The 23,474-nt window shown below is 52.7% G+C and overlaps 1 protein-coding gene and 1 pseudogene across 4 annotated transcripts; both read left to right on the top strand.

The window, feature by feature from the left end:
- The first annotated feature begins 563 nt into the window (after positions 1 to 563).
- TK2 (thymidine kinase 2) lies at positions 564 to 21,249 on the top strand. 4 transcript variants are annotated; one of them, XM_036345908.1, is made up of 10 exons: positions 564 to 727; positions 1,762 to 1,793; positions 5,715 to 5,807; positions 7,297 to 7,350; positions 9,829 to 9,918; positions 11,879 to 11,952; positions 16,590 to 16,678; positions 17,287 to 17,366; positions 18,568 to 18,648; positions 19,759 to 21,249. In XM_036345908.1, exons 1-10 carry the CDS (start codon positions 613 to 615, stop codon positions 19,855 to 19,857), a joined length of 807 nt encoding a protein of 268 aa, XP_036201801.1. In that variant the 5' UTR covers positions 564 to 612; the 3' UTR covers positions 19,858 to 21,249. The 4 variants fall into 4 exon arrangements, with proteins under 4 accessions (XP_036201801.1, XP_036201802.1, XP_036201804.1 ...); XM_036345909.1 differs by having other exon boundaries at positions 566 to 727; positions 5,715 to 5,789; XM_036345911.1 differs by lacking the exons at positions 564 to 727; positions 1,762 to 1,793 and having other exon boundaries at positions 5,714 to 5,839.
- On the top strand, positions 14,165 to 14,299 carry LOC118674917 (annotated as a pseudogene).
- Positions 21,250 to 23,474: the final 2,225 nt, after the last annotated feature.

Consider the following 23,474-nt stretch of genomic DNA (forward strand, 5'->3'; position numbering starts at 1 on the left):
CATACAAATTTTAGGACTCTTTGTTGTTGTCTTGTGGTTTTTTTTTAAACACCTTCCTGAGGGATTTAGTGCATTTACAATCCAGACTGGCTATGTCAGAGTTCAGAGGAGAGAGTGCAGGCTGTGAAGCAGCACAGATGGGCTTGCATTCCACCTCCACTCCATGAGGAATGCTTCTGATCATGTAAACAAGCTGCCTAAGTTTCTGAGGATCAGCCCAGCTGGGAAAATGGGAGTGACCACATCCATCTGCAGGATTCTTGGCAAGAATAACCGACGCGGTGCGTGTGTGCCACGTGCCCAGCTGGAACAGGCGCTGGGTGAAGTCATCGCCGATAACTGTTAACCACTCAGTCGCTGGTGTTATTGGCCACCCACCCTCCAGGCTTGCCAAGCCCTGGGCTCCTCTGCCAGCGCCCACTTAGCGGGAAGGCCTTCTGTCTGCAGACGGCGAATTCCAAGCCTGGAATGATCATCGCCGTCGGAGGTGGGGGGAAATGGGACGGGGTCCCTTTAAGGGCCGAGCCGGCGCGGGTGGGGCTGCGCGCAGCAGCTGACTCCGCACCGGAAGGAAGCGCGGGCCAACGGATCCGTCCGCCCGGCCGGCCGGCCATGCTCCTGCGGCCGCTGCGCAGCTGGGCCTCCCGGGCGCTGCGCCGGGAGGGGCCCGGGAGCCCCGCCTGGAGTCCGGGGCTGCGGGGGGCGCAGCGCCGGGCCTGGCCTCGGGGTAACGCGTCTCTGGGCACCACGCCTTCGCCTTCAGCGGTGTCCGCCCCACTCCCCTCCCTCGGCTCGCGGGACCTACCTGAACCCCAAACCCCCAGTTGGAGGCGCGGGGGTTCACTCCCGGCGGCGGCGGGAAGGGGCGGGGCAGCCCCTGGCACGCGCCCCAGACGCCAGCCGGCTGCGAGCGGATGCGATGGGACCGGGGGGCTCGGGGCTTTCTCTTGTTCGGAGTTGGGGAGCCCCCTAAAGGGCAGGAGGAACCCCACTCCCCATGGCGGAGGCTGCTCCTGGCCCCAGTCCACCTCCTGGGCCGATTCCTCTGGCCGCGGGGGAGGCGGAGGCTGGGAGCTGCGGACAGACCGACAGACAGCCCCCCACGAGTGGAGACCCTCCCCCTCGAAAGCAGGGGGCGCTGCTAGCAGCCGGTCCCTCGTCCCTGGGCTCGGGCTGTTGGGTGGCACCGCAGAACCACCTGTGAGGGGGTGGGCTGGGCGGCGAGGCCAGCCCTGGGCCAGAAGAGAAACCCGAGTCCTGGGCAGGAAACCTATGGCCACGGCCAACTCTTTTTGTTTTTTTTAAGCTGTCTTCGGCACTTTATTTATTTTTATTTTTAAAAATTTTTGTTATTAAGTTATTACATATGTGTCCTTAGCCCCACATTACCCCCTATCTCCCACGGCCAACTCTTACCTGTGCGTGCCAGTGGGGCCCACTCTGCGTTCTCACTTACCGGGCACCAGCTTGTGATCAGAGATGAAATGTGTGCAAAATGGAAAGTCAGATATAACCAAGTGAAAAAGCCGGCTCGGTGGGGCCCGGGCGTGCCAACAGGCCCCGGTGGCAGTGGCACACAGGTGGACAGGTGCAGTGGGTCTGCCTCTGTGCAGCCGCGGAGGCCCCGGGTGTCGCTGGAAAACATTTTTAGGTCAGGGAGCAAGCGTCAACAGCTCTGTTCTTGTGGTGGGTTAGCTAGTTAGGATGAAGAAGAGAATCGTTGAAAACTGCGCTTCAATACAGATTTCCTTTCTTTTGTAGATAAAGAAAATGAGAAAGAGAAAAAGACCGTGGTAAGTCCCTCTTTTATGTGCACTCTCCATGTACATAATTCATTTTGAGGAGGGGGATGAAGGGATAGTATAAAAACAGAAATACCAGAGGATCTCCAGGGATAGGAGGGAGGTCTGTCTCCATCCCTGGGCCTCAGACTCCCTCCCCAGCTTACACGATGAAATATTAGTCACCCATTCAGAATCGTGTTTTTGAAAAATATTTAATGACCTGGAAAGGTACTCATTATGTAAGAGATGAAAAGAAAAACACCAGGGATAAAAATCTATGAAGTAGGAATCAAATGAAATAACATACACACTTTCCATCGGAAAAAAACCCAGAAAGAAGTATTGCAAACTGTTGCAGAAAGTGTCAGTCTGGTTAAGGGAAAATTGGGGAGTGTTAACAGTGAGTTTGAATGAGAGGGAGAGAGAATTTGCGGGGTAAGGAGTCTTCCCAGAGTTATTTGACTGTTAAATTAAACAGGGTTCCTTAAAAAAACACACACACACACAAAACCCCACAGCAACACAGCTTTAGTGAGTTTAATTTACATACCCCCAAATTCACCCATTTTAAGTGTACAATTCAGTGTACAATTTAGTAGGTTTACAGAGTTGTGCAACATTACCACAGTCCAATTTTAGAATATTTCTATCCCTAGGAAAAGAAACGTCCTGCCCATTCGTAGTCACTTCCCCAGCCTCAGGCAACCACTAATCTACTTCCTCTCTGTGGATTTGCTTTTCTGAACATCTCTATATATAAAAGGCCAATATGCTGAGTGTCTGACCATCCGACTGGTCGCTATGATGCACACTGACCACCAGGGGGCAGACGCTCAATGCAGGAGCTGCTGAGCTGCAGTGCCTTGGCAGTGGCATTTCTCGGGCGATGCACCCTGAAACCAGAGAGGAGGGAGCCTGATTCCTTGTGGGTCCCTGTGATTCCACCTTTGGCTGTGGGTTATGTTGTTGCTGGGGCACTGTGGGCCCGAATCTGGTTTACTGCACACCCTGTTTGCATTCCACACCCTGTATGATAGTAATTTTGCAGAGTGCCCTCTCGCACTTGGGGACCCCTCGGGGAGGGGTGGGCAATGTCGGAAAGCCAGTTTTGGGCCCGATCCCTGCAGGCCACGCCGAGGGACCCCACCTGCTGCCAGAGAGACCCTGCTCACTCCACAGACGCTGGGGAGAGACTGAGAGAGGTTGGCTCCAGGGCGTATCCGGCCTGTCTTGCCCACTCCCGCCCTACTGGCCACCTTCAAATTAATTTCCTTTCAGTGTGCATGAATCCGTGCACCGGTTCACTCGTTTCTGATAAAAGGGAACCATACAGCATTCAGTCTTTTGTGTCCAGCTCCTTTCACTTAGCTTGTGAGGCACATCCACGTTGTAGCATGCATCAGTCCTTCATTCCTTTTTATTGCCAAATAGTATTCGATTGTGTGGATGTACCACACTTTATCTACCAGTTGTTGGACACTTGGGCAAGTTTCCTTTTTACTGCCTATTTCTCAGGGTCTTTTGGTTCCGGTGGGGACTTTGAAGACCTAGCCCAAGACTGTTCGCCTCTGGAAACCTTGGTTCTGATAAAACATCGGAATGGCCGTTATCTCTGGAATCACGAGTGATTTTTTATTTTCTCCTTTTGGGTCTCAGTATTTCATACTGCAGGAATGCTTAGCTTCTATTCAGGAAAGATTAAATGTTATTGAAAAATTAGGCTAGGTGGTGCATCGCAGTGTTAATTGTAACCACAGGAAGTTGAACTTTGACAAGGAACATGTAAACTTTGGCACATGACAGAGAGGTGGGCCAGGCTGGCCACATCCTCCCCCAGCATGGCGAACGTCTTTTCTTGTAATCTCTTTTAATCTCCTGTTACTTCCATCTCCACACTCACTGTGCGCCATGTGGGTGCTGGGCTGGCTCCTGAGTCCACAGTGCTTGGCACATACTAGGCCTTCAGTGAGCAGTTGAAAGACTCAAAGATGAGAAATGTGTGTAGGAAATAATCCAGGTCTGAAGCATGCTGAAATGCTGTGGTGTTCATCTCTCAGTGGAGTGTAGACGGTATTTTCTCCTTTATGAAGTTTTTCTATTTTCTTCAATGGGATGCTCTCCTCCTGTAGTACTTTTAGATACTACTTTTAAGAAAAATGAAAGACTTCCTTTGCTTGGTGCCTCTTTCTTTCTCGGTGACAGGGGAACTTTGTGGGATTCTTCATGCCTTGCTTGCTCTGTCATTAATTGAAGGCCTTAGATTTACCAACTTTGAGGATTTCATGGTGGGAGTTAGAACAAGTATTTTTAGAAGAAGGTTTCATCTGAACAACATGTTCTTTGTAGAAAGAAACAATGTCTGTATAGAGTGATGTTTAGTTGAGCTCTTTTTAAATATTTAGGAAGAAGAAAAGTTTCCTTTAAAGAACAAGTACCCTAACCGGTTTGGCTCAGTGGATAGAGCCTCGGTCTGTGGACTTAAGGGTCGCAGGTTCGATTCCGGCCAAGGGCATGTATCTTGGTTGCGGGCACGTATCTTGGTTGCGGGCACATACCCAGTAGGGAGTGTGCAGGAGGTAGCTGATGGATGTTTCTCTCTCATCGCTGTTTCTAACTCTCTATCCCTCTCCCTTCCTCTCTGTAAAAAAAAAAAATCAATAAAATATATTTAAAAAAAAATAAAGAACAAGCTCTGGCTGGTGTGCTCAGTGGTTAGAGCGTCAGCCTGTGCAGCAAAGGGCTGTGGATTGGATTCCCAGTCAATGGCACATCCCTGGGTTGCAGGTTCAATCCCTGGCCCTGGTTGGGGTTGCATGCAGGAGGCAGCCAAATGATGTGTTTCTCTCACATTGATGTTTTTCTCTCCCTTCCACTCTCTGTAAAAATCCATGGAAAAAATATCCTCGATTAACAAACAAAAGAAAAAGCACAATGAAAAATCAAGTCTATTAGTGCCCTAATGGAATCGCTCTTTTGTGCACTCCTTGGGGTTCATTTTATGGTTTCCCGTTCCAAAGGAGGGAGCTGGCAGGGAGCTGGGATTGGAGGGTGGCCTGGCATCTGAGGGAAGTGTGCTTACCCAGCTCTCTTGGGTACTTTTTAGGGTCACGGCAGGGGGAAACCTTTGCTGACTGACAGCATTTACAGGAGGTGGGGCAAGTGATGCCCCACGTTTTATGTCGGGTGTGACTGAGACTCCATGGGGGTCATGAGAAGGGGTCCGCCAGGCCTGGGTGTGAGTTCCAGCTCTTTCCCCTGCACGGCCTGGGACCCTGTGCAAGTCACTGACATGGTCCACATTTCTCTGGGTGCCTCCAGCCGAGTGTAAAGGTCATTGTGCAGCAGGATGGGTCCTTCACTGGCTGTGCCCCCGGGATGTTCTCAAGGGCCAGTGTATCTTCTTTCGTAGGCGGGACTTCCCGTTTCCTCTTGTGACCTGCGGGAGCCAGAGTCCCCAGCGGCGCCTGCCTGCCAGTCCCTGACTGAGCACATGTTCCTGCACGAAGCAGCCAGTTAGGCTTTAGAGAACACATACATACTTTCTAATCCCAAAGCCATCAGAGGTTAAGAAGGCAGCACATTTAGGCCTAAAATCTAATAGTCTGAGGGGTTGAGCTAGGGAAGGGGTGAGCTAGGGTAGCAGGGGGCAAGTTGTGTATGGTCTAGGGGTTGACATAAGGGCAGGTCTGTCCTGGAGGGCAGTGGTGTGGTGGCCCCAGCGGTGGGCCCGGAGCCTGCCCCAGAGGGGAGGCTCAGTTTGTTTATTACTAACAGCGGGGCCTCGGGGGTTTTCTGCGGAGGGAGTTTTGTGTACACATTGAAGTCTTGTGCTAAACCAATTAGGCTGTTTGAGCCCCTCTGTAGAAATTCTTCCCAATATTCCCCCAGGGGCTTGATTTCTGGTTCTAACATGCATTTGTCTTTTGCCAGATCTGTGTTGAGGGCAATATAGCCAGCGGGAAGACGACGTGCCTGGAGTTCTTCGCCAACACAACAGACATCGAGGTTCGGCCTCCCCAGCAGGTTCCTGAGCTTGACGGAGTCATTCACAGGGGGTGTGGACCAGCCCTGCCCAGTAGAAATACAATGCGAGCCACAAATGCAAGCCACATGTAGAATGTAAACTTCCTAATAGCCTTGCTAAAAAAAAACCCAAAAGGAATATTTTATTTAACATTATGTATTCCAGATGTTATCACTCCAACAGGTAATCAGTATAAAAATCATCAATGAGCTATTTTGCATTCTGTCTTTCATACTAAGTCTTTGAAGTCTGGAATGTATTTTATATTTCCAGCATATCTCAATTTGAACTAGTCCCATTCCAACTTTTTCTTTTTTAAGTATGTTTTTATTGATTTTTAGGGAGAGGAAGGGAGAGGGATAGAGGGCTAGAAACATCAATAGAGGAGCATCATCGATCGGCTGCCTCCTGCACGCCCCCTACTGGGGACTGAGCCTCAGCCTGGGCGTGTGCTCTGACCAGGAATCGAACCAGTGACCTCTTGGTTCCTGGGTTGATGCTCAACTGCTGAGCCACACCGGCTGGACCCATTCCAACTTTTTAATAGCTACATTGGCTCATGGCCACGGCGTTGGACAGTGCAGGGGCAGAGCTCCGCACAGTCTGGTTAGGAAGAGCTTACATGTGAAAGAAGGCAGACTATTGAGCGTGGCTGGGATGTTACAGTGTACGCCTGAGCATGCAGGGAGCACCACCATGCATAGCCGGCTAACACAATTTCTAGTTTATTTACAGCCCAGTCACTAAGAAGAATCTCTACACCAAGACCCTGACCTGACACGACCCTTTTTCCTTGTAGATTTTAGGGGTGTGATCTTCTGTGTATGGCTTTTTTTTTTTTTCCCCGCAGACCCTATAATTTTTAAACTTTAGGGTCATTTGCTTTCCTTCTTTCCTTTTCTGTTTTTACTTCTATTAAAACAGGGTTTGCCCAGCCTGTGTGGCTCAGTGATTGGGCGCTGACCTATGAAGAAACAAGGTTCTTAGCTGTCAGTGTGCTCAGTGCAGAGATCAGAGGGAGGGAATGGAGGCAGAGCAAGTGGCCAAGGTCCCGGGGGAGTTCCCAAGCTGGAAGCTGGGCTTCGATTTGAAGCCGGCGCGCCTGAAGTAGCTTCTCTCTGGGCTTCTCTCGCCTCTGCCAGCCGGACACGCCAGCAGTGAGGGCTGGGATGGAGCACACAGAGGAGGGATTGAGAGAACCTCCCTGGCCCTTCGGGAGCTCCAAGGCAGCCAGAGACGCCATGTGCCTACCCTGGTGTGCAGGGATGGATAGTGTTGTCTCTAGCCATTTCTGGAGGTCACGTGAGGAAGCCCTGTTTAGATGGAGTATGGCCTCGCACAGAGGGTTGCTCAACTATTTTAGCTCAACCTGGATGCCCAAATCTTCACTTTCTCTACCCCCCTCCCTTCCCCAACACTTACCCGCTTTCATTTCATAGAGCTCAGCTCAGAGGAGCAGCAGCCCTTTGATGTTTCCTTTCCCTGCAGGTGATTCCGGAGCCTGTGCACAAGTGGAGAAATGTCCGTGGCCACAATCCTCTGGTGAGTGTGTTGTTTCCGCGTGAACCACCAGCTTCCTCTTGAGTGACTGGTGGTGCCTGAGCCCGCCCCCCGCCCAGGCATTCACCACGCTCTTAGCTGGGCTGGGGGCGGAGAAGGATGAGACAAATGGAAAGTGGCCGTGGCCACATGTAGGTGTTCTGAGGTCAGGGATCTTGGAGACTGGGCTGGGCAGGTGCAGAGCCCAGCGACCTCCTTCCTGTCAGTGATCCCAGACGATCTCAGGTGTCAGCCTTGGTTACTGGGGTGTCTGCCTCCTGCTGCTCCTTCTCCTCCCACCCTCTCCTGGAAGAAACCCATGAGAAACCAGGTCTCCTCAGGCCTGGCCTCCCCAGGACCCATCCTCTCTAAGTAACCAGTTTCCTTGGTAAACCTCTGATTTGGAGTGGCGCTTGGCAATGCCCAGGGGCTGCCTCAAGCTCACCCTGCGGCTTCCTGTCTGCTTTCCCAAGGGTGGACCTAGCAAGCAGGGGCTCTACTGTCCTTGTGCCCCTGGTTCTCCTTCCGCCTTCTGAAGGCTCTGCTCTGGCTGCGTGCACGTGAAGGCTGGAGTCTTGTCCTGTAAGAGGTCTGGGAGCCTGCCCCCTGATGTAGGGATGACCCCCTTTGTTCAGGCAAGGAAACTAATGAAATGCATTGCCAAGGCGTCACACTGGTAAATGATAGACCTAGGTGTGAACCTGTGACTAGAGGGAGCCTCTAGGGTCCCCTCATTTCCAGCAACACAGTGGGCTCGCCTGGTGTGGTTCTTAGACTCGAGTTCCACCGGGGCAGGGACTGTGTCTAATTTGGCTCCCTGTTTGCTAGAACATAGCACACTGCTGAGCACTTAGTAGGTGCTTCTTCTGTTATTCATTCAACCACTAGTTGTTGCCTGCGCCTGCTCTCCTGGCCCTAATATTCTGGTCTGGGAGGCGGAAGACAGTTACATGTATGATATGGCAGGTAGTGATTGGAGCTGTGAAGAAATCTAAAGCAGGTAAAAGGATATTATTGAAATAAGGCAGAAACTCTCAGAGTCTTTGAATAAAGAATCCCTGAGACAGGAACGGACTTTTACCTCTGTGCACGTGGGCGGAGACAGCGTGCCAGTCTTTCTCTCTGGGCCTCACAGAAAAGCCTCAGAACATTCTCATTCTCTGGGAAACCGGGAGGGTCCAGGGCTGGGTTACTGAGACAGCTAGAGTTGCAGGCTTGAGGGATTATGGTGATATTTCGTAGGGCACAGTCCCAGGCTCAGAGCTCGGAGCATCCTTGGTTCAAAGAGCATTTCAAGTGACAGTTTTGTAATAACAAATATAACAGAATTAGATATTTTTGCATAAGTTTCCACTCCGGGGGGCAGGTCAAGATTGGTAGTTTAGTGAAAAGCCTCAGTCCATCACTATCTGAGTTGACTTTCTAATGTAGAAGGTAGAGGGAGTGCTTCTCCCAACCTTTCTGCGATTTTCTTTTACCCAAAGTTAGGAGCCTGTAGTTTTCTTTCTTTTTTATTTAAAAATAGATTTTTATTGATTTGAGAGAAGAAGAGAGGGAGAGAGAGAGAGAGAGAGAGATCAGTGATGAGAGAGAATGATTGATTGGCCGCCTCCTGCATGCCCCCTACTGGGGATCAAGCTTGCAACCTAGCCATGTGTCCTGACCGGAACCAAACGGTGATCTGGTTCATAGAAGCCTGCAGTTCTGAATACAGAGATGGAGTTTTATTAGTTAACGCCAAGGAAGAAAATAAAAAACGTGGAAGAGTAAGACTATTAGTAAGTGGCATATGCAGCATGAAGTGTTTTGTATCTACAGGCAGAAGAGTGTGATGGGGTGGGGCTTCCGTTTCACACGGGAGAGCTGGGGACGGCTGCTTAGGTGACATTTGAGCAGAGACCTAAACAGAGTGGGGGAGGGAGCAGTGCACATGCCTGGAGGAAGTGCCTTCAGACAGGGCATGGCAGGTGTGGAGGCCCCGAGGTGGGAATGTGCTCGGTATCCGGGTGACACTAGGGAGGCCCGTGTGCTTGGAAGTTCCTGAGCCAGAGGAAGAATGGTAGGAGACGCGAGAAGATGGAAGTGGTTGTCTGGGGCTCTGTGGGCCTTGGTAAGGGCTTCGGGTTTCATTTAGAATTCAGTGCGAAGTCCCTGGAAGGTTCTGAGCAGGGGATGACGAGACCTGATTTAGGTTTAAGAAGCTCACGGTGGCTGCTGGATGGAGAACAGACTCCAGGAGCTCAATGAACATTGTTGAGTGACGGAATGGATGTTCCCTGGGGACTTTCTATAGGCTCCCGTTACTGCTGTTGCTGGGCTGTCTTATAAGTACTCCAGTGTCTGTCTCTGTCCACTCTGGGTTTATGTCTGGCCCCACTTCAGCCCACGTAGGTATTACGAGAGGGCTATCGGTGACCAGAATGACCACAGTCCCATAGATAGAGCACACTGAGGTAAGTTGCTGTGTTCTCCCTTCTGCAGGGTCTGATGTACCGTGATGCCTGTCGATGGGGCCTCACGCTGCAGACATACGTGCAGCTCACCATGCTGGACCAGCGCACTTGTCCGCAGGTACCTTCAGACGCTTGGTTCAGCCTTCGTAACATTGTCTTCCGATGAGGGTTCTGTGACTGCCAGGAAGGGGGCCCTCGCAAGGAGGCCTCACTCCTGGGCCTTCAGCGCTGCTCAGCCTTCTCTGTCTTGGGCCGAGGTCTCTGTTCTGCAGCTCTCTGAGGCCCTGCACCCCCCCGCCCCCTGCCCCCTGCCCCAGCAGCCTCAGCTAGTCAAGAAGTTGCTAGGACACCACTGTGAGCCTGAGTCTTCATGACCCAACCATGACTGGGCTCACCACCGTTTAACTCAGTTTCTCTCAAAGTGTGGCCCTGGACCAGGACTTGTTAGAAAGGCACATTTTCTGGCCCCATCCTGGACCTGCTAAATGAGAAATTCTGGAGATGAGGCCCAGCAATCTGTGTTTTATCAAGCTCCCCGGGTGATTTTAATGCACGCTTTGTTTGTTTGCATGTTTGAGAACCTCTCTCTAAACTTCACAGTTCTTGAGAGAAAAAAATCTGATTGGCTCAGCTAGGGTCAGGGGCCGAGCCCCGGGCCAATCAGGTGTTGGGAAAGTCATGGAGCACACACCGCTCCTTGGGCCTCTTCCATCAGCGGGAATGTGAATAGGGCAGAGTCTCTTAGGAGAAAGGCTGGCCGTGGAGGCTCTCCAAGAAGTGACCCCTACACCAGGTTTTCTCCCATCCCGACCCTACTAGCTCCCGCCTGTCTCCGGCACCCCCTTACCCCTCTCCCCCATCGCCCGCCCCTACCCTAGAAAAAAAAAAGAGTGATCCCCACAGCCAGTTACACTGATGCAGCCACTTGGGTGGTTTGATCAAGAGTTGGGCACTTGCAACATAGCTGTCAATCTTCTACAAATCTGTGTAGATAATGAGCAGAGCGATTAGAATTTCTATCCCCCCAGGTGTCTGTCTAAATGATGCGGTTAGAGGACCTGAGGTTGGCACTTTGCCCTGTGCTCACCCTACTTTTCCTGAGCGGGTAGCCACTTGCAAACCTGAAAAGTATCTATCATACCTGAGTATAACGGGACACCCATGGAGGAGACCCATAAGATGAACAGAAAGAGAGATGGATGTGTGGGGAGCTAGCAGAAGATGGGTAGTGGAGAGTGATGAGGAAGGAGAGAATGGGAAAATAGAAGGGAAGACGATGGACAGGTAGATGCACAGGGAGAGAGGGTTAGGAAATTCCTGGGCCATGGTTTTGAATCTCACCCAGATCTGCTGGCTCAGGTCCCATGGGTGCTGTGGATGCATGTGTACCAGGCTGAGTGACAGCAGTGTTTGCCCACTTGGCATCCAGGGTAAGGGCCCTTCCTGCTTCCCTGTGGGACACTGTGGACAAAGGGAAGGGTCATCTGTGGACAGTGTGAGCAACCTGCACAGATGGGCGGAGTCAGTGCGTCCTCCTTCCTGCTGGGCACTGTCCTTCCCTGTGTCCAAAGGCTGCAGTGGCCTCCACGCAGCCTGAGAAAAGGGGAGCAGTTGGCAGGGCTCGCAGCCTGTGGGGCTTCACAAAGCCAGACCCTGAAGCACTGATGGCAGAGTCCCCCAGTGTCACCTGGGCCCCTCTCTGGGCCCTGCCTCAGGCAGTCAGATGCCTCTGCGTAAGCAAAGGCACCCTGTTTAGGTCCGTGGTTATCACCACACTTTGCACTCGACACTGCTTTGCTGAGCAGCACTTCCCTAAACCCACCCTCCCGCGAGGCTCTCCACTCCTGTGCAGGAGGCTGCTGCTGACGAGCTCTGGCCCCAGCACTGCTGCTCTGGCCACCAAGCTTCCGGGTCTGGGGAGGGTGCAGGCTGAGGGAGGAACACAGCTGGGCCTGTGTGAGCTTCTCGATTCTTGTATTCAGCATAGAGCACAGTCGGGGAGCACAGGCATGCTTCAAGCCTTCCTGACCTCCTCCTCTTTGCCTGCCTTAGTGAATCACTCTTTTGTTTCATTTTAGACGTCACCTGTACGGTTAATGGAGCGGTCGATTCACAGCGCAAGATACATTTTTGTAGAAAACCTGTATAGAAGGTATCATAGTTTGCACTGTTGATATTGTATTAATTTGTTCAAAATGAAATTGGAACTTGTTTACCCAAATGACAGATGTTGAGTACCTACCAGCTATCTATTGCCGTAGTAATGCTGTGTAACAAACAACCTCAAAGCCTCAGTGGCAGGCAGCTGTCTACACTGACTGCTCAGTCATGTAGGGTGGTCGGCCAGGCGGCTCTGCTGACCTTGGCCGGACTCCCTGATATGTCTGGGGAATGGCTGGTCGAGGATAGCCCTGGGAAGGGTGAGGAGGTGACTCATCTCTCTTTCTCTTGCCTCTCGTCCTCCTCCTGGGACCAGCAGGCTAGCCTGGGCACTCACTCCTCATGTGATGGCAGAAGGCAGCAGCGCCAGCTGAGATGCATGATTGCTTTTCCAGGCCTCAGCTTCACATTTGCTAACATCCCGTTGGTCAGAGCTGGTCACACAGCTGACCCAGTCTGAGAGGTGGGGGGCCTTTGGGGGTTATGTGGCCGAGTGAGAGGATATAGGGAGGTGAAGATTTGGAGCGCCCAGAACAGTCAGTCCAGCACAGTGTGCATGATATTTGTGGGGAAGGTAGGGAAAGGCTGTAGTGTTTAATCTTTTTGGGCTGCTTTCCTGCCCTGGTAATTTTATACGCATTTATTCCCCGCTGCCCCTCCCAGGAAGCCTGGCATCTGTGATTAGGATTTCCCGGGGACAAAGAACCATGGGAGAAATGTACAGTGTCCTATTTCTGTTCTTGGAATCTTATGCTTTCAAGCTCATATGGCCCCCAGAGGGCATGGATTCCTCTGCAGACCTTGTTGGAACCTCAATCAAGACCAGTTCTGGTCTCACTTGATGAAGCCAGAGGCTGTGGGTCGGGGTGTGGGCTCAAGTGCTCCAGGGGCTGCTGGGAGCACCATGCACTGTGGCGGGCCAGGCCACCCACCACTGGTTCCAGGGAGGTGTGAGAAGGTTGTGCTCCTCAAGCCCTTCCCCTGAGTCCTCAGAGGGCAGAGGCAAGATCACGCAGGCCGCCAGCTCCCCACTTGTCCTCCCTGCCCCTGTGGCCCCAAGCAGGCTGCTAACAAACCGGACATTTCTGTGACATTTCCTCTTTACGTTAGAAAGTCATTGGATTTTGCCTTCTAGCCCATAACATGCTCTTCGGTTTGTATCTGTGACAAACATCCTGCTTAGCATGTGGCTTGGAGTTCCCCCACCTTTAGCCTCACACTCCAGAGTCCCCAAGTTCGGGAGGCAGAGAACGAGGGCGCAGCACTGAGAAGCACGTTCCCAGTGCCGGGACTCACTTGGGAACTGGGCCAGCTTATCTGTCTTCCCAGTGGCCAGGGGCAGAGCAGGGACCCTTGGCAGGAGCTGCATTATCGTCTTCACCTGTCCTTCCCCTGGGCACCCTCCGGACCACCCTGTTTGGCAGATCAGGAGTTGAGATGGGATTGGAAAGCAGTGCTCCTTCCTGATTGGCTGGGGGAGCTGTCATGCACCTGCTGTGAGGGGCAGCAGCGATGAGGAAGTGTGTGTGTGTGTGTGTGTGGGGGGGTATGTAGATTCCTCTTGTTAATAAGGCCAGAAGCATTGGGCCTATTGGAGCCCCCAAAGTGCTGGGTCAGGGGAGCCAGGCCTTACAGTTGGCATTGGTTGCAGGCTCAGGTGCCCAGAAAAGCCCACAGATTGGCATTCTGCCTCCACCAAAGCAGGATTTCTTGAGGGGTGGTCTTGCCTTTTGGGTCTCAAACAAGTGAGCAGTTCTCCTAGGGCAGTGATGGCGAACCTATGACACGCGTGTCAGAGGTGACACGTGAACTCATTTTGTTGGTTGATTTTTCTTTGTTAAATGGCATTTAAATATATACAATAAATATCAAAAATATAAGTCTTTTGTTTTACTATGGTTGCAAATATCAAAAAATTTCTATATGTGACACAGCACCAGAGTTAAGTTAGGGTTTTTCAAAATGCTGACACGCCGAGCTCAAAAGGTTCGCCATCACTGGCCTAGGGAGAGGCCGCCTCTTCCAGCCCTTCCCCTCCCACCCCTCTCCCCGCCCCAGCCAGTCAGGGGTGGGCAGAATGACAGTGCAGTTAGGCCCCGGGGCTGTGTGCTGTCCTGAAGAGGAAGATGTGTGTGTCTCTCACACATCGATGTTTCTCTCTTTCTCTCCTCCCCCCAGCCTTCCGCTCTTTAAAACATCAATGGGTACTTACCTGGAGGTGCCATGGTCAGGGGTGGCTTCCCAGGGCGAGGCTTACCCATGGCACCCAGATGTGCTGACCCCTGCGACTTCCCCAAGTGTGATTTGTGGTATGGGGACTGCGTTCGCACTCTCCCCTGGGAAAAAAAATCAGTGGGAAAAAATACCCTCGGGTGAGGATTAACAACAAAAATGACCCTGAGTTTGGAGCACAGGCAGGTCCTCCTGCCTCCCCGACTGGCCCTGGGGCTTGGCCTCCTCCCCGCTGTAGTCCCAGTGGGGACTCGTGGCCTCTCGAGCCCAGGACGTGACCCAGACCAGCCCCTCGGTGGACAGACCAGGGAGGGCGAGTGATACAACGAAGAGCCACTGGGTTTGGGGGCCACAGAGAGTCGGGCTTGGATCCCTGCCCAGAGTTGAGCTTCCCTGAGCCTCAGTTTTCCTCACCTATGAATGGCCTCACATGGTCTTGTGAAAACAGAAGAAAATACGTATGCAAGGTGACTGGCATTGGAGGTGAGGTTTCTGTCCCGGCTTGTGCTGTGTAAACTGGGGGCTCTCTGGGCCTCAGGGCGAAGGTGGCAACAAGCTGTGCCGGACAGTTACAGTCAGCAGGGTTACGGGGACCCTAGGCCGCGATTGTGCCACTTGCTCTCGGGAGGGTTCATGAGAGCCCTCAGCCAGCCGTTGGTGAGTTGGGCCTTTGGATTTTCTGTGGAGGCTCTGCCATCTGTGTTCCATGGAGAGCAAAGCAGTGGCCTGTGTGGGGCGCTGGGCACGCCATTTTCCAGGCAGATGGGGAGGGGGTGGGGGAGAGGTGGGGGGGCAGAGCAGGCAGAGTTCCCAGGAGGAAAACCACAAAACAGCACCCACTGGCTGACATCCCTTTGGGGGCCCCCTGCACGCCTCCCGGGCCCTCCACTCTCCTTGGGGTTGCTCTCACCAAGCCCATTCTGAGTGGGTCGGAGATGGATGTTAAAAGGGGGAATTCCTCCCTGGGGCCCTGGAGGGTCACCAGCTGTCGAGGTCTGTTTCTCCAGCTGCGGCCGTTCTCCTTTCCTGTTTGTGTCCTCCGGGCGGGTGAGGAAATCCGCAGGAGCCGGGCGGACGCCAGGTCTCTCTCCGCACCTCGGCTCCTCTTCCCTCCCCTCTTCCCTTCCTTCCTTTCTTTTCCAGTTTACACTTTAAGTACGTGCAGTCTCCCTGACCCCCACTGTTGATTTGAGAATGAATCTGTTGTTAAATTTTGGGAAATACAGCAAAGTATAAAGAAAAAAGTAAAGTCTCACAGAGTCCCCCAGGTCAGAGAAAAGCACTTTGAACATTTTGGTGTTTCTCTTTTCAGTCTTTTTTCAAACTGTGTGGACAAATACTTTAAAACATTTGGTTGGGTCATGCACAGCTTTTGTTGTTTTGCTTCTATGACAAACTTTATTCAAATCATGCAGAGTTTCGTATCCTGCTGTTTTCATTGAATTAGGAGCATCTGAACGTCAGTGAATATTATTTTACAGCATCACCTTTCGGTTACTGCATGGTTTTCTCTTCTATAGATGTATCAAGGTTTAGTTTTTTTTAAAAAATACGTTTTTATTAATTTCAGTGAGAGGAAGGGAGAGGTAGAGATAGAAACATCCAGGATGAGAGAGAATCATCGATCGGCTGCCTCCCGTACGCCTCCACCCTGGAGATCAAGCCTGCAACCCGGGCATGTGCCCTGACAGGGAACTGAACTGTGACCTCCTGGTTCATAGGTCAGTGCTCAACCACTGGGCCATGCCCACCACGCCCAAGGTTTAGTTTTTCATTATTTTATTTTATTATTTTTTAAATATATTTTATTGATTTTTTACAGAGAGGAAGGGAGAGAGATAGAGAGTTAGAAATATCGATCAGCTGCCTCCTGCACATCTCCTACTGGGGATGTGCCCGCAACCCAGGTACATGCCCTTGACCAGGATCAAACCCGGGACCCTTCAGTCCGCAGGCCGACGCTCTATCCACCGAGCCAAACCGGTTTTGGCATTTTTCATTATTTTAAACAGTGCTACGCAGACATCGGTGATTAGTCCCACAGAATGAGTTTTTAGAGGTGAAGTCGGTTTGTCGTGCCACCTCCTAATCCGAGCACTGTCCCTGTTCTCGGGGGACAGGCTTCAGAGCCCCTTTCTCCGCTCGGAGTTCGAACTCGAAATGGGTTTTCATCGGGCAGTGCCACGACTCGTGCTGCCTTACCCCCTAGCCCGTCGCCGGACGGCGGAGGCTGAGGTGTGAAGGTCCTTGTCATCACCACGCGCCCACTGCCGTGTGGGTCACACTGGGGTGCCCTTGGCAGTGCCCTTCAACCAAGGCCATTGCAGTTACTTTGGGGGAATGGCACCTCCTAGAAGCTCCCCTGTGGGTAAGCAGAGCCCTCACGCCTCATTGCAGCGGGAAGATGCCCGAAGTGGACTACGTGATTTTGTCGGAATGGTATGACTGGATCGTGAGGAACATCGATGTGTCCGTGGATTTGATAGGTGAGACGGCCCAGGCCCGTCCTGACTTCCCTCCTGGGCCTCCCTCCCCTGGGCCCTGTGAGGATGAGCTTGTCCAGGTTTCCAACCAGCCAGCAGGGCGGGGCCCTTACTGTGGTGCTGCTTCTGCCACAATAATTCAGCCTTGTGCCCAAGGGCAGATGGAAGGGGGCGGGGGGCGGCTCCTGGTCCCTCCTGGAGAAGCACCTGCCTTTGTTCCTCAGGCTGTTCTCCCTGTGACTTGGTGGGTCCACTGTGATTTGGTGTTTTTTTAGTTTGTAAGGGAGGGAGGAGATGAAAAACCTAGACATTAACTGAGACCCACCGGGGGCTGGGCCCTGTGCTAAGCTCTATGTCTGGAGCCTTATTGAGCCTCACAGTGACCCAGTGGGGCTCATGACATTGAAAGGGAATGAAAGAAGGGATGTGGTCAGGGGGCCTGTCAGGTCACACAGCTGGTCAGTGGTGGAGCTGTGAGCCGACCTTGGCCGTGTCTCCTGCTCCGAGATGCCGGCAGGTGTTTCTCTCCAGTGCCTTCTTCCCCTTCTCCTTGGCTTTCACTTCCAAGCCGTGAACAGTCGTTAGAGCCACATGTGTTTTTTAAATCTCAGTGTATCTCCGGACCACTCCCGAGACCTGCTATCAGAGGTTAAAGATGAGATGCAGGGACGAGGAGAAGGTCATCCCACTGGTAAGAGCCCTTGCACCTGGTTAGAGATGACCTGGGAGCCACCAGCACCCCAGCCTGGCCCCACCCTCTGGGAGACCCTGGGCTGCTGTCAGAGAGAGGGAAACAGGAACCGAGCGTCTCTGAGGGGGAACTCTGACTTCCTCTGTGGTTGGAGACCCCGCGTCCACATCTGCTTCACTTCCTGTGTCCCAGACTCAGCGGTGGGCACCCTCCCCCATCCCTGCCCAGGCATCACCAGGGCTTGGCTGGCCGCCTCCTGAAGGCAGCTCGCCTCCGTGCCCTCTGGATCCGTTCTAGAACCTGCCCTCTCGCTCACTGCTGCATCCCCAGTGCGTAGTGCTGTGCCGGCTCGGAGGCGACACCCACTGGTGGCTGCTTAACTGCTTCAGCCTCCGGGTCGGCTCAAGGCCACATTGACTCTGGTTGGGATTGGTTAACTGCTCTCCTTGCCCTGGCCCCCCTCTCCCCTCATCTGCCTCTGAAATCCAGCCTCCACCCTGCTGCCTGGGTGGTGTTTGCAGTGCAGGGCACCACGGGTGCAGTCCCAGCCCAAACCCTTCAGGGCCTCATCACGGTTTAGGCCCGGGGCGGGGAATGTCCGGCCGGGATAAGGCCCGAGAAACCATCTGGTCTGGCCCTGCCCAGGCATTAGGGGCGAGTTAATTAAATGTTTGACCAAATAGAGCAGGCTGATTTTTAGTTATAATTATGTATGGCCCACAAATGATGTTATAAATATCCAAGTGGCCCCTTGGCAGAAAAAAGGTTCCCCACCCCTGGTCTAGAATCTCCGTAGGTTTGGGCTGTGGGAGTGGGGCTCCTAGGCCAGTGAGGGTCACACTCCTCTCGGGGGAGGGAAAGGTTTAGGCTGCCCAGGGCTAGGATGCTGGGCCATGGGCCCCCTCCCCCAAAGGAACTGGTGGCTCCGCTGTTAAAAAAAAAAAGGCAGTAATGAGAGAATCCCGCTGGGAGGGTGTGTGGAAAGCCCAGCGGTGTGCACCAGAGGCCTGGGCTGGGCTGGCTGTGGGAGTGAGCAGCTGCACTTTCACTGTCCGCCTGAGCCAGGTTGGTTTTCGTGGGCTTCTCTGTCCAAGCCACTGCCCATGGTCAGTGACGTCCACCCTACCTGCCCGAGACCCCGGGTGGGAGAGGCGTGCCCGCTCCCTCGTGCCTCAGCGGCCTGTGTGTGTGTTTCCGGCAGGAATACCTGGATGCTATTCACCACCTCTACGAGGAATGGCTCACCAAAGGGGGCCTTTTCCCCATAGTGGCCCCTGTTCTGGTAAGTCCTCCTGATAGGGCAGGAGACTTTTCTAGAAGGAAGAGTGGCCCGGGAATGGCGGCCGCTCTGCAGTCTGGGGAGGGGCCGAGTCCTGCAGCGCTCGGGAATGTGCAGGAAGGAAGCAGGGAGGGTGGGAGGGTGGCTTTCCCTCTCCCAGTCCCCGTTCTGGACGAGTCTCAGTGACTTGGACAGACCCGAGAGAAGGTGATTTGACTCAGTGTCATTACACCGTGGCCACGGCAGCATCTCACTTACCCAGCATCACCAGCGAAGGAATGTTCTAGGTGGCTAAAGCCTCTAGCCCCGGGTTTTGGCCTTAACCATTGGGATGGTGGTCTTCCCGATGGAACAGCCCCTTCTCCAGCGGATGGCGGGCGCGGAGCCTCGCTGCACCTTTCCTCGGTGACTCGGGGCGTCCGAGGGCCCGTCGTGTGCTGTTCTGGGCGGGCGCACAGTGATGCCTGTAGCGGGTGCTGAGCTGCAGCACTGTTGGCCCCAGGTTACTAATGTCTCGGAGCTCCTGTGCTTGCCTTTTACGGCAACCCCTCTTTCTCCTGCCGACTCTCGCCGTTTCTAACTCTTGCTATGTCTGCCCCATCCGTGATTCCTTGCTTCTCCGTCCCCTTGTTTGTGATTTGCTGCTGCTGCATCTCTGCAGGCAGCCCTGGCCACCTAAGACTGCTAGGAATGCGTGTGCAGCGTGGACCTGCGGGAGGGCCGTGCACAGACGTTGCGCCTGGCCTTGGGGACATCTGTTTGGGCTGCTCAGACACTTCCACTCATGGCTCTTCCAGGCAGTGCGGTTGCTGGGAAGTGAGACATTACTATAGTGGGTTTTAAAAATACAGTACAGTTTTCCCCTCATTGTAGAAAATTAGACGGTATAAAATGATGAGAACCTACCTCATTTATGAGCTCGCTGCAGGGACAACTGCAGCGGATTCTTCAGTGAAAATAGAGCCGAGAATTTAGATGGACCTAGAACGGGCGAGGTTTGGCTTTAACCTGCCTCTTGCTGCCTCCTCCTGCCTCCAGCTCTCTCTCTTCACCTTTGAAGGGAGGAGGGTGCTGAAGCCGAGTGCAGGCTGTGACTGTGTGTTTAATTTCCAGGTGATTGAGGCTGACCACGACATGCCGAAAATGTTAGAACTCTTTGAACAAAACCGGGACCGGATATTGACTCCAGGGAATCGGACACATGGTCCATAGGACAGGAAAGATCGTGCCAGGAAAATGCCCGCGGCTGCCAAGTGAGCCCTTGGGAGCGTTGTGGAAAACCTCCTCTTGGGAGGGCTTTGAATCTGGCCAGATTTGTTTTCTAATGGTCTTTCTCCTTTGCTGGTGTCTTTATCCTGGTTTCTGGCCCTAGGGGGTAAGTGTGAATGGGGCCACTGGGTTTGTCATGCCCTTCAGTGTGCGCAGCCTTGCTGGGCCCCTCTAATGAAGCCCTGAGGAAGGGCTGGCTGACATCATGCTGGGCTCCTGGTCTCACCCCTCAGGCCACACAGGAGGGTGAGAGTGGGCTTACATCCCAGAAGTTGAAGCTCAGAGAGGCTAAGGGACTCCCCAAGGTCACACAGCCAGGGAGTCGGCATCATCCAGCCTTCTGGCAATTCCAAAAATGTTCCCCTGCCCCAGGCCAGTGCCTGGGGCAAAGGTCATCATTTGTTTATGATTTTAGCAGCTGTCAGGACAATCAGCATTTCTAGACATTCACAAAATTGTGCCGTGTTTGGCCCAAGGCCAGCGTTCATTGGTTTCTCAGCACAGGCCACTGTGGCATTTATACCTGGGCACCTGGGCTTCCATCCGTGGGAGGATTCTTCGTTGGCTCTGAATGGTGGTTGGTCTCCTGCTGATGAAGGTCTTGCTGCCGTTCCCTCTCAGGGAAGTGGCCTGTGGCCCCTGGCTGGTCTGCCCAGCGCTGAGCAGGCAAGGGGCCTCCAGCCCTGGCTTTCGAGCTCTCTTACCCCATAGTGGCCTTGTATGCGACTGAGAGTTTGTTCCCGGGAAAGGGGGTTGTGGGGGGAGACATGCAAGGGGCCTTAAGTCTTCCGATCCAAGGGGACACCTTCAACCATAAAGCATGAACCATCTCTATTGGTTCAGAAAAGATCTTAGCTTCGCGCCTCAAGAGCAGTGGTTGCAAACACAGGGAGGGGCCGTTGTGAACTCTGGGGAGGCAGGCCTGGACCCCTCTCTCCCTGAGAAGCGGTTGGTGGAAATGAAGGTTGGGAGGCCTTGTTCCAGCCTCTGTGGGTGTGGCACCCGGCACCAAATAGGTGGCAGGTGCTCCCAGTCCCAGAGGGAGGCGAAGGGGCAAGCACGCTGGCTTCAGCCCTTCCTGTCTGGACTGCTTCTTGGGCTGTGTGGGCGGGAGGAGGGGCAGCAACCCGAATGATTGACTGGGAACCTGGAGGAGGCGGAGCCCCTGCTGCCAGGACCCTTCACCTGCGGGGCCATCTCTGAGAATTTGTATGTGATCGGGCCACTGTTTTTCCCATGGCTCAGTCTGAGCATCTGTCCTGGGGGAAATGTGATTTTTTTTTAAAAAAAAATCTCGCTTTGCAACAGCCAATAAATCCTGCACCTAAAAGCTGATGTTTGTTCTGGAGCGCTTCCTATGCCAGCGGCACAGCTGTGGGGCTCCTCACACCCCAAGCTGATGGTTTTCCAGTCTGTTGTCTCGGTCTGGGCAGACCTTCTCCCTGGGCCCAGCTGGCCTCCCACCCCCCTGTCCCCTCAGGCACAGCCTAGATTTGTCATAGTCGGGGATGGGGGGATTGTGTCCTCTCCAGGCTCATCTCTGGAAGTGCCCAGAAAAGCAAGAAGTGACCAGTTGCTAAGTTTTAAATGAATCTTACCCTTTGGGATCCACTTAGCTCTGTGGGTGGGGCTTGGGATTTGGGTTCAGAACATGGGCTAGGACCCCAGTTTCCGTAGTTACTGACTGCAGGGCCTTGGGCAGGTCACCCCCGCTGCGGTCCTGTGTTTCCCTCCCCTGGACCTGGGCTCTGTGTTTCCCTCACGGGGAGGGGCTGCACAGATAGGAAGGGATGGGTTACTGGGGGATGAACATAGCGGGTACTTCCCGCTCCTCCCCAGTCCGCCCACCTCTCTCCACTTGGCTGGACTTTCTTGTACGTTCACTGGCAAAGTTACTGGAGGGGGAAGCTGTTGGGCTGCTCCAAGTCAGGGCGGGGGAGATCCTGCGTTTTCGTTTTTAAAACTTGCTTCTCCATCAGGGCTCTGAGGGAAGTATTATCTCAGTGTCCTTGCCAGCCAGTTGCCCACCCCAGAGTCCCCAGGCGATCTGTAAGCAGGCCTCTGGTCTCTCCCTGCCTTCTGACAGCCCTTCCTGGGCATCGGCCCGGTGCCAGGCTCTGTGCTGGGTGCCAGGCCCACACTGGTGAACAGGACAGACATGGGCCATCCACTCCTGAAACATTAGCTCATCATAGCTTCTCTCACCCTGAAATACCCTCCAGAAAACCCACAGGGCGGCGGGAGGGCACCAGCAGCCTCACTCCAACACAGTGATCTGTCCCAAAGGATGAATGACAAAACCAGCACAAACAATAGGATTTCAGTGAAGGAGCAAGGCACAAAATTAGCATACAAACAGTCCACAGAAGTTAGGAGGGTAGTGAAAATCCCATGCAAAATGTTAGCAAGAAGATTGAATACTTTGGAATAAATTTAGCAAGAAATGTGCAAAACTATACAAGAGCAATGCTAAAGACACCGGGTAGGACTTGCACAGTCCATTCTGGGAGGGCAGGACTCAGCATGATAAAGATGCCAGTTTCCCTGAGTCAATTTACACATTCAGTGCAATCCCACTAGAAACCTCATAGGCTGTTTTATGAAGTTAGTCACATTTGACCAAAGTTCATGTAAAAAACCCCCCACAAACCTGTAGAAATGACCAGGAAACCACTGAGAAAGACGATGATGGAGGACTAGCCTTACCACACATTCAAACATACTGTAAAACCTCTGCAATTACAGCCATGTGGTCCTGGTGCAGGAAGAGACAAATAGACCAGGAATAGAGTAGGGAGCCCGAGATGGACCCAAGTACACGTGGAAACAGCATCCGATGAAGGTGCCATCTCAGATCACTGGGTTGGAGATGAACTTTTTAATAAATAGCTGAGATGACTGGTAACCATTTGGAAAAAGTCAGAAATAGATTCGTACCTCACACTATTCTTAAGAACCCCTGGTGAGGGTTCTGAGTGTAAACATTAAAACCATACAAGCACTAGCAGGAAACGTGGATGAATTCTTTTTTTAAAACCTTGGTGTAGGGAAAGCTGTCCACCTGAGAGTCAAAATCCAGGGGCAATAAAAGATGAATACATTTGAGTAAATTAAAATTAAAAAATTCATGTGACAAAAGCACACACACCATAAACAAAGACAAAAGGCAATTAACAAACTTGAAGCATAATCACAACACACGTGACAAAGGGCTAATATCCCTAACTATCCATGAAGATTATTTAAAACATGAAGGACAGAGGATCAAAAACCCAATAGAAAAATGAGTACAAGACGTGAACAATTTACAAAATGGCCCTTAGGCATGAAAAATACTCAGATTGACTCACTTAGAGGAATGCAAATACTGTGGTCTGAGTATTTGTGTCCCCCCTCCCCAAGTTCACAGTTGAAATCCTAATGCACACGGTGATGACATTGGGAGGTGGACCTTTGGGAGGTGAGTAGACCATGTTGGTGGAGCCCTCATGAGTGGGATTAGTGCTCAAATCCACAAACGACAAGTGCTGGAGAGGATGCGGAGAAAAAGGAACACTCCT

This window comes from Myotis myotis, unplaced genomic scaffold, assembly GCF_014108235.1.
Source record: "Myotis myotis isolate mMyoMyo1 unplaced genomic scaffold, mMyoMyo1.p scaffold_m19_p_19, whole genome shotgun sequence".
Taxonomy (NCBI): domain Eukaryota; kingdom Metazoa; phylum Chordata; class Mammalia; order Chiroptera; family Vespertilionidae; genus Myotis; species Myotis myotis.